The sequence below is a fragment of the Otolemur garnettii genome, unplaced genomic scaffold (genome assembly GCF_000181295.1).
Source record: "Otolemur garnettii isolate 467f Iridium unplaced genomic scaffold, OtoGar3 scaffold00104, whole genome shotgun sequence".
NCBI classification, from domain to species: Eukaryota; Metazoa; Chordata; class Mammalia; order Primates; family Galagidae; genus Otolemur; species Otolemur garnettii.
Window position 1 is genome coordinate 2,212,313 of NW_003852499.1, and position 12,485 is coordinate 2,224,797.

At 47.2% G+C, this 12,485-nt stretch overlaps 2 protein-coding genes across 6 annotated transcripts in view; both read left to right on the forward strand.

Moving 5' to 3' along the window:
* CHD4 (chromodomain helicase DNA binding protein 4) overlaps positions 1–3,797 on the forward strand; it is a 42,931-nt gene extending 39,134 nt beyond the window's left edge. For all 5 annotated transcript variants that reach the window (XM_012809343.1, XM_012809342.2, XM_003796407.2 and 2 more), the window contains 3 exons: positions 352–547; positions 2,848–3,011; positions 3,184–3,797. In XM_012809343.1, the coding sequence (XP_012664797.1) occupies positions 352–547; positions 2,848–3,011; positions 3,184–3,201 (378 nt within the window). In that variant the 3' untranslated portion in view covers positions 3,202–3,797. The remainder of the gene's footprint in view (positions 1–351; positions 548–2,847; positions 3,012–3,183) is intronic.
* A 693-nt stretch (positions 3,798–4,490) lies between these two features.
* The window catches only part of NOP2 (NOP2 nucleolar protein), a 10,556-nt gene continuing 2,561 nt past the window's right edge, over positions 4,491–12,485 (forward strand). Inside the window, exons 1-15 of the mRNA XM_012809373.2 lie at positions 4,491–4,722; positions 4,918–5,024; positions 5,781–5,826; positions 5,978–6,066; positions 6,336–6,580; positions 7,854–7,903; positions 8,022–8,170; positions 8,260–8,459; positions 8,601–8,690; positions 10,093–10,180; positions 10,258–10,398; positions 10,974–11,113; positions 11,267–11,356; positions 11,738–11,860; positions 11,983–12,211. Of these exons, the coding sequence (XP_012664827.1) occupies positions 4,922–5,024; positions 5,781–5,826; positions 5,978–6,066; positions 6,336–6,580; positions 7,854–7,903; positions 8,022–8,170; positions 8,260–8,459; positions 8,601–8,690; positions 10,093–10,180; positions 10,258–10,398; positions 10,974–11,113; positions 11,267–11,356; positions 11,738–11,860; positions 11,983–12,211 (1,783 nt within the window). The 5' untranslated portion in view covers positions 4,491–4,722; positions 4,918–4,921. The remainder of the gene's footprint in view (positions 4,723–4,917; positions 5,025–5,780; positions 5,827–5,977; positions 6,067–6,335; positions 6,581–7,853; positions 7,904–8,021; positions 8,171–8,259; positions 8,460–8,600; positions 8,691–10,092; positions 10,181–10,257; positions 10,399–10,973; positions 11,114–11,266; positions 11,357–11,737; positions 11,861–11,982; positions 12,212–12,485) is intronic.

A 12,485-nucleotide genomic window follows, 5' to 3' on the forward strand; every position in this document is an offset into this window, starting at 1 on the left:
GGTTGAGCTATAGGCGCGGAGCCTGTTTGTTTGTTTTTTAAGACAGAGTCTCAGCCTCAGCCTTCAAAAGTGCTAAGATTATAGGCATGAGCCAGCATACCTGGCCGAGTTTTTATCATTTTTCTATAAGGGAGAATCTAAAGGGTAAAGATTTTTAAAACATGGGCCCCCAAAGGGAACAAAAGAAGCAATGTAGTGTTGGATGCTTGGGCATGGAGAATGGTGTTGGGGAGCCATCCATGAAGTTCTCTGCAGGTTCACATTACCTGGAGGAAGAGGTGAGCTGTGAGGCCAATCAGAAGTGAGCAAAGTGAGTGTCAGTCCAATTCTGTCTCTTTGTACCTTGTCCAGCTCTTGGAACAAGCCCTGGTGATTGAGGAACAGCTACGCAGGGCAGCTTACCTAAACATGTCGGAGGACCCCTCTCACCCTTCCATGGCCCTGAACACGCGATTTGCTGAAGTGGAATGTTTGGCCGAAAGTCATCAGCACCTGTCCAAGGAGTCAATGGCAGGAAACAAGCCAGCCAATGCAGTCTTGCACAAAGGTAGCCAGTGGCTCCCCTGCCTACTGCTAATTTATCCTCCTACCTCCTCTAACCCAATCCCAACATACAGAAACCTTTTGTTTCCAAACCTTTTTCTGAGCCCTTTTGTCTAGGAGCTTAAGATGTGCTAGAGATTTTTGTCATCCTCAAGAAGCTAATATCTTAGTAGTTCTTTGCCTCTTTTACTATATTTAGATTATTGAGATAAAAAGCAAAGTGAATAATATAGTTCTGAGATACTTTAGCAGTAACTTCAGGTGATTTAAGATGCCATCAAATTCTAGTCCCCTTTCCACATTTTTTGTCTAATCAAAGTAAAACATCATGAGGGTGAAATGAAAAGAAGGCTGTTATCAGGAATATGGGAAACAGATCCAGAAGGTAAAAAGGTAAGGTGAGAGTGAGAAAAGGAGACATAGGAATAAGCTGCTGTCAAGAAATTGAGGAAGGGGCTGGGTGTGGTGGCTCAACGCCTGTAATCCTAGCACTTGGGAGGCCCAGGCGGATGGATTGCCGAGCTCACAGGTTCAAGATCAACCTGAGCCAGAGTGAGACCCCCATCTCTTTAAAAAAACAAACAAATAGCTGGGTGTTGTGGCAGGCGCCTATAGTCCCCGCGACTCTGGAGGCTGAGGCACAAGAGTCACTTAAACCCAACAGTTTGAGGTTGCTATAAGCTAAGATGCCATGGCACTATGCAAGGGCAACAAAATGAAACTCGGTCTCAAAAAAAAAAAAAAAAAAAACAAGTGAAGGAAATACAGACAATAGAGAGCATAGAATAATGAGAGTCTTTTTTATTTTTATTTTTTTTTCAGACAGAGTCTCACCATCCTTGGTAAAGTGCTGTGGCGTCACAGGTCACAGCAACCTCCAACTCTTGGGCTTAAGCAATTCTCTTGCCTCAGCCTCCCAAGTAGCTCAGACTACAAGCACCTGCTACAATGCCCAGCTATTTTTTGTTGCAGTTGTCATTGTTGGTTTGCTAGCCAGGGCCGGGTTCAAACCCTCCAACTTCGGTGTATGTGACTGGTGCCATAACCACTGTGCTACAGGCACTGAGCCAATGAGAGTTTTCTTTTCTTTTTTTTTTTTTTTTGAGACAGAACCTTAAGCTGTCACCCTGGGTAGATTGCCATGGCATCATAGCTCACAGCAACCTCCAACTCCTGGGCTCAGGCGATTCTCTTGCCTCTGCCTCCTAGGTAGCTGGCACTACAGGTCCCCACCATAATGCCAGGCTATTTTTTGGTTGCAGCCCTCGTTGTTGTTTGGTGGGCCTGGGCTGGACTGGAACCCGCCAGCTCAGGTGTTTGTGGCTGGCACCTTGGCCTCTTGAGCCACAGGTACCGAGCCCAATGAGAGTCTTTTAAAAGCACAGAATCATGGATAGTTGGAACTGAAATATGAGTAATAGGAGTGAGCATGGTAGAGGCCAGGTCGAGTTACTCAGAAAAAGGCAATATACATCACAGTAACTTGGTCATAAAAATTAGGAGTCTAGTCCAGTAGTGTAGAAGGAATTGTCTTTTTTTTGAGACAGAGTATTACCCTGGGTAGAGTGCTGTGGCATCACAGCTCACAGCAACCTCCATCTCCTGAGCAAAAGCGATTCTCTTACCTCAGCCTCCCAAGTAGCTGGGACTACAGGCATCTGCCATAATGCCAGCTTTTTTTGGTTGTAGTTGTCATTGTTGTTTGGCAGACTCAGGCTGGATTTGAACCTGCCAGTTTTGGTATATGTGGCTGGCGCCTTAGCCACTTGAGCTACAGGCACTGAGCCAAACTCTTGGGCTGAAGCAGATCTCTTGCCTCAGCCTCCCAAGGAGCTGGGACTATAGGTGCCCACCGCAACACCCAGCTATATATTTTTTGTTGCAGTTGTAGTTGTTTTTAGCTGGCCCAGGCTGGGTTCAAACCCACCGGCCTCGGTGCATGTGGCTGGTGCTGTAACCACTGTGCTACAGGTGCTGAATCCTTTTTTTTTTTTTTTTTGAGACAAGAGTCTCACTATGTTGTCCTCGGTAGTGTGCTGTAACATTACAGCTCACAGCAACTTCATACTCTTGGGCCCAATTGATTCTCCTGCCTCAGCCTCCCTTGTAGCTAGGACTACAGATGCCTGCCACAATGCCCGGCTGTCTTTTTGTTGCACTTGTCGTTGTTTAGCAGGCCCGGGCCAGGTTCAAACCCAGCCCTGGTGTATGTGGCTGGTGCCCTAACTACTGAGCACGGGTTCCGAGCCAAGGAACTCAGTCTTGACCATCTTAGCTCACCACCTCTTTTTTTCCCTTATACAGTTCTGAAACAGCTGGAAGAACTGCTGAGTGACATGAAAGCAGATGTGACTCGACTTCCAGCTACCATTGCCCGAATTCCCCCAGTTGCTGTGAGGTTACAGATGTCAGAGCGTAACATTCTTAGCCGCCTGGCAAACCGGGCACCCGAACCTACCCCACAGCAGGTAGAACCATTTTTTCTTGCCAGCTCTTCCTGTACCACTGTGGAACTTGTAACTTTGCTCTGTGTCCCTAGCTTTTATATACTGGGCAGGGGGTGTCAGTGAGTTCCTTTGGGATTGGGTGAATTCCTGTCATCTGGATTCTGACTCCCTTGGTTTTCTTTCCCTATTATAGGTAGCCCAGCAACAATGAAGATCCAGGTTGATGATACCACCTCCACCGCTGAGCAGTGACCTTCCTCACTTTCTCTTGTCCCAGCTTCTCCCCTGGGGGCCTGAGAGGCCCTCACCTTCCTTCTGCCCATCTTCCATGTTGTAAAGGAACAGCCTCCATGCACTGGGGGAGGGGAGGGAGTGAGGGGCAGTGGTGCCCTTCCTGCTGGAGAGACATGCAGCAGTAGCGCCGGCGCCACCTGCAGGGAGTTGGCGGCTGGCCTTCTGGACTCTGGCTTCTCGCCCACTGTAACGTCTGTTACACACAAACTCTTGTGGGTTCTTGCCAGGCTTGAAGAAAATGATCTGAATTTCTTCCTCCTTTTGGTTTTATTTTGTTGGTTTATTTTGTCTTTTCAACTTTGGGGGGGGTGTATTCAGAATGGGCTGGGCCCCTGGGCGAGACACAGCTACCTCTGTTGGCATCTTTTTAATACCAGGAACCCAGCGGCTCCAGCCACTGAGCAGCTAGAAGGAAATAAAGTGGAAGAAAAAAAAAGAAAAAGAACCAAATGCATAAAAAACCACAGCAAATTTCTTGATGAAAATTGAAAATAAAAGTTTCCTTGTATTTTAGTGCTCTGGTTCAGTGTGGGTATAGGCACAGGTGGATGAGTGTGTAGGGTAGGAGTCCCGGGTTCTGTGTAATTGGAAGCTGAGGGGCTACTTCATGTCCTGATGTTCCACGGGAGTTGTGTGTGTGCGCCTGACCAAGGAAGACCACCTATAGAATATAAGAGGCTGCAAAACTACCTGCACCACCGCTTAATGGCTCTGTGTCTGAGCAAGTATACTGTGGGCTGCAGACTTTCCATGTATAAAATAAAGACATCTACTTCACAGGGTTATAAGATAAACCAGTAAAGTGCTTGGAACAGTTAATACCTAGTAGACACTACCTTAGTATTAGTTTGAAGGAAGGCTGGGTATGTTTTTCTTGCTGAACTGTGCCTAACTGGGATGCAAGATGTTTCCCCGCCTGACTTCCAGATGTGAATTTAGGCAAAGGGGCGCCGTATTGGCTGGCTTAGCAAGGGTGTGGCGTCTGCAAGGAAGAGGTTTTCCCTTTTAAAGGGTTGGGAGTAGGGCGTGGAGCGGAGATCTCGAGGCTGGATCTAACGTGGTGGGTGTCAGAGGGAGGGATCCACTGTCGTTCCCAGGTTGGAGGGGAGGGGCTGGCTTTCAGGCCCCAGCTTTTCCGACTGAAACCGACAAAAAGCTAAAAGCCAGCACCTTGAGAGAAAGGCTGCCTGGCAGAAAATGGTTTCTTTTCCATTTTCCCCTCCACTCTGGGCCGTACATAGCAGTCTGCTCATTCCCAAGGCGACCGTAAGCTCTGGGTACTGTGGCCGACGCGACGCAACCGGAAGAGGCGGGGCTGCCAAGGCCCGGGCGCTCCGTGCGCCTGCGTAAAGCGTTTCCGTGGGCCCTAAGTCGCGAGTGCACGTGGATTGCTGCGACTCTCATCTAGGACCTCTTCCCAGCTTCACGTCGCTTTCGGGTGGGTTTGGAGGAAGGTGGGGAACGATCGGTGGTATCTCTGACCGGTTCTGGGACGTGGGACGAGGGTCTCAGGGCGGGGGGGCGGTGGTGGTTTCGTCTTGCCTCCAAGGAGGTGTTGGGGGTGCTAAGTCGAGGCCGTTCCCTTTCCCACTCTGCGTTCTGCACGCATTTATCTCCTTTTTCTTTTTCCTAGTGCCATGGGGCGCAAATTGGACCCTACGAAGGAGAAGCGCGGGCCAGGCCGAAAGGCCCGGAAACAGAAGGGTGCGGAGACTGAACTCATTAGATTTCTGCCTGCAGGTAAGGGTCAGTCTTGGCTCCCTGAGTCCCCAGCTTTTCCGTCATTTCCCTTCCTTGTTTTATCTCTATTCGTTTTTTGTTTAAGTAGAGTTTTTTCTGAGTTATTAGGAAATAAGTATGACCGAGACACTCATTGTCGTCAGCGTTCATAATTTAGGGAAGATGTGTTGGGGACACATATAACCATGAGAGGAGAGGCATGATTTAATATTGGGAATAGAGGAAGAGGCATCCCATACAGAACTGCAGAAGTTTATCCTAAGGTGGATTTTGCAAATTAGGTAAAAGTTTAGCTAGAGGAAATTGAGGAGAGAATAGAAGAGTCACTGAACTGCCTTTGGAAGGGTTGGAGATGGGAAAGCTTAGATCTGGCTCTCAAAAAATGAGTAGTCTGCTGCGTGGAAGACTTGGGGGAGAGGAGACTGGACAGAGAATGGGTGTCAGACATTGTACTGTAAAAGATGTAGTTTGTTGAGATATACAGATCAACATTGTGCTGATCTTCTATCCAAGATATAGCAAGTCCTGGGCACTTTGCTGAACTTTATGGTCACATTGTATCTCTTAGAGTCCTGTGAGAGAGCTACTGTTAAGGAAATGGATGCTGAGCATTAAAGTAACTCGCAATTACTAAATGGCAGGGCTGACATTTAAACTTACTCCTTTTAATTATTATACTAATTCTTTTATTTTCACTCCCATTTGTGTCTTTAACCCATGACTTATTTTTGTTGGCCCCCCCTTTTTTTTCCACAGTAGGTGATGAAAATTCGAAAAGGCTATCTAGTCGGGCTCGAAAAAGGTAAATGTGGGTGTGAGATTAAATTATACTGCTCATCATTAGCCACATGGGCTGGGTTGGTGAAGATGGCTAATTGTGGACTTAAATTTCTTTGTGTGGGAAATGGCAGAGCCTAGAGGTATGTTTTTGTTTCGTCATTATATCTTTTTAGGGCAGCCAAGAGGAGATTGGGTTCTGCTGAAGCCCCTAAGACATATAAGTCATCTGGGACCAAACCTTTGTCTGAAAAACTACCAAAAGGTCAGTGAAAATAGTACCTGGGTGCTATACAGGGTGGCCATAAAGTTCATGTGCAGTTTTTAAAAACTATTTTGAATTGCAGATAAACTTTATGGCCATACTGTATAAGGAGTCCTATAGGTCCTAGGTATGGAAGGGACTTGGTAAGAATTTCTGAAATTAAAGGAGCACCCAAAAAGGCCATTCTGAGCGGTAGAAAGTACAGATTCCAGGGGTGTGAATAGGGAAATATGTGGCTGCCATTAATCCAGGATTCCTTAAAACCTTAGAGATCTCTACAGGAGCCAGCCATACACCTGCTAAGAAGGGAGCCCAGTCCTTGTTTAATGCTACTCGAGGCAAGAAGCGTCCAGCATCAACCCATAGCAGTGATGAGGAAGAAGAGGAGGAAGACTCTGAAGAGGATGGTGTGGTGAACCAGGAGGCCCTCTGGGGCTCTGAGGACAGTGATGCTGATATGGTAGATGACTATGGAGCTGACTCCGACTCCCAAGATGAGGATGAAGGTGAAGAGGTGAGATTCACCACTGTAGGTATTCAGAAAGGGATCTAGATTCTTGAGACTATCCTTGGATGCCAAGGATAAGCCTGACTAGAGGAAAGGGGTTTTTAGTGCTCCAGATTCAAAGTGTAGTCAAAGGTTTATTTACTGAGGTACAAGAAGTTATTTATTACACAATTAGTATGTGAATATATTGCTTGAAAAATTCAAATAGTAGAGAATTGTGTAGGATAAAAAGAGAAAGTACCCATTTGCTCCCCTTTCTCACAGCCCCTCTTCTATCTACAGAGTTACTTACCAGGTTTGCAGGCACCATGTGAGTCATACTGCCAAAAACTCTGGAAACTTCCAAAGTATCCAGTATGCTTAAGTAAATTACGTTTATGCATATGATGAGTTAACGTTGGCATTATGACTATGAAAATTCTTCTGGTCCGTGAAGTTTAAAAAGCAAGTATAGGGTGGCACCTGTGGCTCAAAGGAGTAGGGTGCCAGCCCCATATGCCAGAGGTGGCAGGTTCAAATCCAGCTCTGGCCAAAAACTGCAGAAAAAATTGAAGGCTAACAAATATTTAAAGAAAAAAAAAAAAGAAAAAGCAAGTACAGGCGGCGCTTTAAGCTTAGTGGATAGGGCACTGACCACATACACTGAGGCTGATGAGTTTGAACCTGACCCTGGCCAGCTAAAACAATGACAACTGCAATAACAACAACAAAAAGCTGGGCATTGTGGTGGGCGCCTGTAGTCCCAGCTACTTGGGAGGCTGAGGCAAGAGAATCACTTAAGCCTAAGAGTTGGAGGTTGCTGTGAGCTGTGATGTCACGGCACTCTACCCAGGGTGACAGCTTGAGACTCTGTCTCAAAAAAAATAAAAAAGCAAGTACAAAGTTGAAGATGGGGTTTAGGCCTATAATCCTAGCTATTTAGTAAGGTGAAGCAGAAGGCTCTGTTGAGCTCAAGAGTTCAAGGTTACAGTGAACTGATTGTGTACTGCACTCCAATATGGGCAACAAAGTGGGACCCAGAGGTGGCGGTGGGGGAGAGTTGAAAATATTAATACGTTGTAATTTGAGCTATGTGAAAAATACAGAGTAAATATACAGAGTATTAATTTCTCACTTAGTTTCAACAGTGATCAACATTGTGCTAATCTTATATCCATTTCTTAGCTTCTTTTTGTTACATTTGTATTTAGCAAAAAAATTAAATAAGAGGAATAGAAGGTAGTAGGTGGCGTGATAGAAGATCAGGTTTGCATTATCAGCCCCTTGTCTTTCTCTGCAGTTGCTGCCTATTGAAAGAGCTGCTCAGAAGCAGAAGGCCCAGGAAGCTAGGTGAGTTTGAGAAACTGCTAAGGTAGAGGATAGGCAGCAGTTGGGACAGAGGAAGCTGTGAGGAAGGAGGTGGTGCCTGTTTTGCACTGTGAATCATTGTTCCTGGACCTGTTTATAGGGTCCAGTGGAGTGATGAGACAGAGGAGGAAGAAGAAGGATCACCTGAGTCAGGCAGCACAAAGGAGGAGGAGACAGATGGGGGCCTGAAGATCAATGTGGATGATGAGGAGCCATCTCTGCTGCCCCCTGCTGGGGAGATGGAGCATGATATCCTTGTAGGCAGAGTGAGGGGGAGGAGGAAGGTGCTTGGGAGAGGGATTTCCAGGCACTTTGAAACAGTTCCTTAGCGGTCCCACATGCCCAGGCTCTAGACCTGCAACGAGTTCACAAGCGGATCCAGGATATAGTGGGAGTTCTGCGTGATTTTGGGACCCAGCGGGAGGAAGGTCGGTCTCGTTCTGAATATCTGAATCGGCTGAAGAAAGATCTGGCAACTTACTACTCATATGGAGATTTCCTGCTTAGCAAGCTCATGGACCTCTTCCCTTTATCTGAGGTACTGGATCACCAACCTAATGCCTCTTGTGTGTTCGTTTCTCAGTTTCTTACCATGTGTAAAGAAGATGTTCAGTCCCCTTGCTCTCCTCATGGGACCGAGTTACTTAGCTAACCTGACTGCTATTTTGCCCCTTTGCAGCTGGTGGAGTTTCTAGAAGCTAATGAGGTACCTCGGCCAATCACCCTCCGAACCAATACCTTGAAAACCCGACGCCGAGACCTTGCTCAGGTAAGGGGTAGCCTTCAATGTTCACTTATCTCAGGGAAGTACCAACTTTTTCTAACTCAAAGGATTTCCCTTCCCCCACCAGGACTGGGTGAGTTCTTAGGCAAACCTAGAGAGGCCTAGGCAGGCTGAGGGCCTAGGTACAGGGGTCCTCAGACTTTTTAAACGGGCCAGTTCACTGTCCCTCAGACCATTGGAGGGCCGGACTGTGGGCCCTGGGATGAGTCGGCTGCTAAGCAGGACAGGTAGCGGTGGCAAAAACACCTGGCGGCTGGATATATGTCCTAGGCAGGCCTCAGTTTGAGGACGCCTGGCCTAGGACCTCTTTGGAATGAGAAACTCACCCCTCCAATCTTTGTTCCTTATGTTTGGAGTGAGATAGCTACATCAAGATAAACACGCTGGCTCGGCACCTGTGGCTTAAATGGCTAAGGTGCTAGCCATGTACACCTGAGCTGGTGGGTTAGAATCTAGCCTGGGCCCGCCAAACGATGGCTGCAACCAAAAAATAGCCAGGGGTTGTGGCGGGTGCCTGTAGTCCCAGCTACTTGGGAGGCAGAGGCAGGAGGATCGCTTGAGCCAAGGAGTTGGAGGTTGCTGTGAGCTGTGATGCCACAGCACTCTACCCAAGGTGACAGCTTAAGGCTCTGTCTCAAAAAAAAAAAAGATAAACGTGCTGCCTCCCAAAGAATTGGATGCAGATGATTGAGAAGTTGGAAAAACTGATTCCTGACTCTAGAAAAAGACACATGCACAATCAGTATTCTATACTTCTTTTCAAGGGTTCTGTTTTAAAGTCAGTGGTGTGATTCTGTATATTGTATATCTCCTGGTAGGGAGACAACCCAATAGTTACCTTTATTGTGCTATAACCAATATCATTAAATTTTAGTATGGTGAGGGGCCTGCTTCTTGGAAAATTGGAAGCTGAGGTTAAGAGAAAGGATACAATGGGATGGGACGGGAGGAGAAAAACTGCTTGGTGAGTCTGTGGTGACTGTTCTGAATAAGCACTCTAGGAGTCTTGGTGCCTTGGGCCTGCTGGTGCTGGTATGAACAGGTTTTTGTGTCTTCATCTATTTTGGGGTAGTCTCTGAGGTTGCTTTTGTTTTGGTGGGTTTTTTTGTTTTTGTTTTGAGACAGTCTCTTTTTAGAGACGAGGTCTTGCTCTGTTACTTAGGCTGGAGTGCAGGGTTGTAGCCAGTGTAACATCAAAACTCTAGGCTCAAACGGTCTTCCCAAGTAGCTGGGGCCACAGACGTGTGCCACCATACCTGGCTAATTTTTCTATTTTTTGTAGAGATAGCTCAGTGTGTTGCCCAGGTTAGTCTCAAATTCCTGGCCTCAAGCAATCTTCCTACCTTGGCCTGCCTATGAGGTTTTTTAAATCTTTATTCTTCTTTAGGCACTAATCAATCGTGGAGTTAACCTGGATCCTCTGGGCAAGTGGTCAAAGACTGGATTAGTGATATATGATTCTTCAGTGCCTATTGGTAAGTCTTCCCCTGCCTTATAGCTCTTCTGACCCATTCCTTGTCCCAGCATGTCACAGAGTAGTCCTCCTCCATAGGTGCTACCCCTGAGTACCTGGCTGGGCACTACATGCTGCAGGGAGCCTCCAGCATGTTGCCAGTCATGGCCTTGGCACCCCAAGAACATGAGCGGATACTGGACATGTGTTGTGCTCCTGGAGGAAAGACCAGCTATATAGGTATGAGAAAGGCAGGCAGAGGTGTCATTTGGCTCTCTGCTTTTTAAAGTATACTTGGTTGAGATTGGTGACTCCGTAGTGTACGTGGAACACAGTATATAGGCATCTAGCAGAGTGGTGAGGACACAGTTTCTGGAGTCAGCCTTGGTTGAGTACCTGGTGTGCCACTTCCCATTGACCTTGGGCAAGCTTCTGATTGTTTTTCATTATCTGTAAAATAGGATAGTAATTGTGCTTGGCTTCCATATTATGTTTAGGCTGGGAGAGATGAGATAATGCATTTAGTCTGTGGCACAGTGTTCAGCACATTATGAACAACCATAACTATTTCTTGAGCTGTTGGCACTTAAAAGAAGTAACTTAGTCTGTAGGACCAGAAAGACATTCAGTGAAAATAGAAAAACCACACTGGTAAGCTTGCCGATCATGAGGGCCCAGTGCAGACCAGGCAGAGGGGAGTGGGGAGTGAAGTTTGCCTTGAAGTAAAGAGACTTGTATATTCCTGGGCTGGAGGGTAGAAAGTGTGGAGGCAAAAGATCCAGTTGGTCAGCACTGTGGCCTGCCCTCACTTTTAGCCCAGCTGATGAAGAACACAGGTGTGATCCTGGCCAATGATGCCAATGCTGAGCGTCTCAAGAGTGTTGTGGGCAACTTGCACCGGCTGGGAGTCACCAACACCATTATCAGCCACTACGATGGGCGCCAGTTCCCCAAGGTGGGACTGCTCTTCTGGGTGTCTCTCTCTTGAAGCTTTTTCCAGTTTATATTCTCCTTTCCTGACATCAGAATGTTTAGACTTGCCCATAGGAAACAAATGGTGCACTATAGATCTCAGAAGACATTTGATTAACCTACTCCTCTTCCTCAGGTGGTGGGGGGCTTTGACCGAGTGCTGTTGGATGCTCCCTGCAGTGGCACTGGGGTCATCTCCAAGGACCCATCTGTGAAGACTAACAAGGTGAGGAGTCAAGTAGTGGGACCAGCTGAGAGGCATTGGTGACTGGGTCACCTGGTAGGGCTGGAAAGCGAGGTAGAGGAGCACTCTGGGCAGTTAGCTGCCCTCTTTTTTTTTTTTTAGACAGAGTCTCAAGCTTTCACCCTGGGTTGAGTGCTGTGGTGTCATAACTCTTAGACTCAAGCAGTCCTCCTATCTCAGTTTTTCTGTTTTTAGCAGAGACAGGGTCTCGCTTTTGCTCAGGCTGGTCTATCGAACTCATGAGTTCAAGCAATCCACTTGCCTCTCTCAGCCTCTCAGAGTGCCAGGATTACAGGCTTGAGCCACTGCACCCGGCTTGCTTACATTTTTCTCCCAACACCACTGGGTGTCTCTTTTGAACAGGATGAGAAAGATATCTTGCGCTGTGCTCACCTTCAGAAGGAGTTGCTCCTGAGTGCTATCGACTCTGTCAATGCCACCTCCAAGACAGGAGGCTACATTGTCTACTGCACCTGTTCTATCATGGTGAGATCTCTGCCATGGCAGGGCAGGAGACACAGGGCTGGGAGACTATTTGCCCCTGGGAGTTCCCTTCACCTCCACCTCTTATTTTTCTTCCCTTCTGTTTTGTCCTCTCACACATCCAGGTAGAAGAGAATGAGTGGGTGGTAGACTATGCACTGAAAAAGAGGAATGTGCGGCTGGTGCCCACAGGTCTAGACTTTGGTCAAGAAGGTTTTACCCGCTTTCGAGAAAGACGCTTCCACCCCTCTCTTCGTTCCACTCGTCGCTTCTACCCTCATACCCACAATATGGATGGTTTCTTTATTGCCAAGTTCAAGAAATTCTCAAATTTTATACCCCAGTCCCAAATAGGTGAGTGACCTGCTCTTTCCAGTTTCATTACCACCTTTGCTCTTTCTACCTTTCAGGAGGTTAGACAGGGTGTGACTTCAGGGCAGGGAAGGAGTCATGCTTCCATTGGCCCAGCCTTTGCATGCTTGGATGAGAGAGCCCTTTCATCCCAGCTGGAGTTATTCTTGAGGGCTAGACTTACTTATTTGAAACAGAGTCTCATACTATGCCACCCTCGGTGGAGTGCTATGGTGTCACAGCTCACAGCAACCCCAGACTCTTGGGCTCAAGTGAT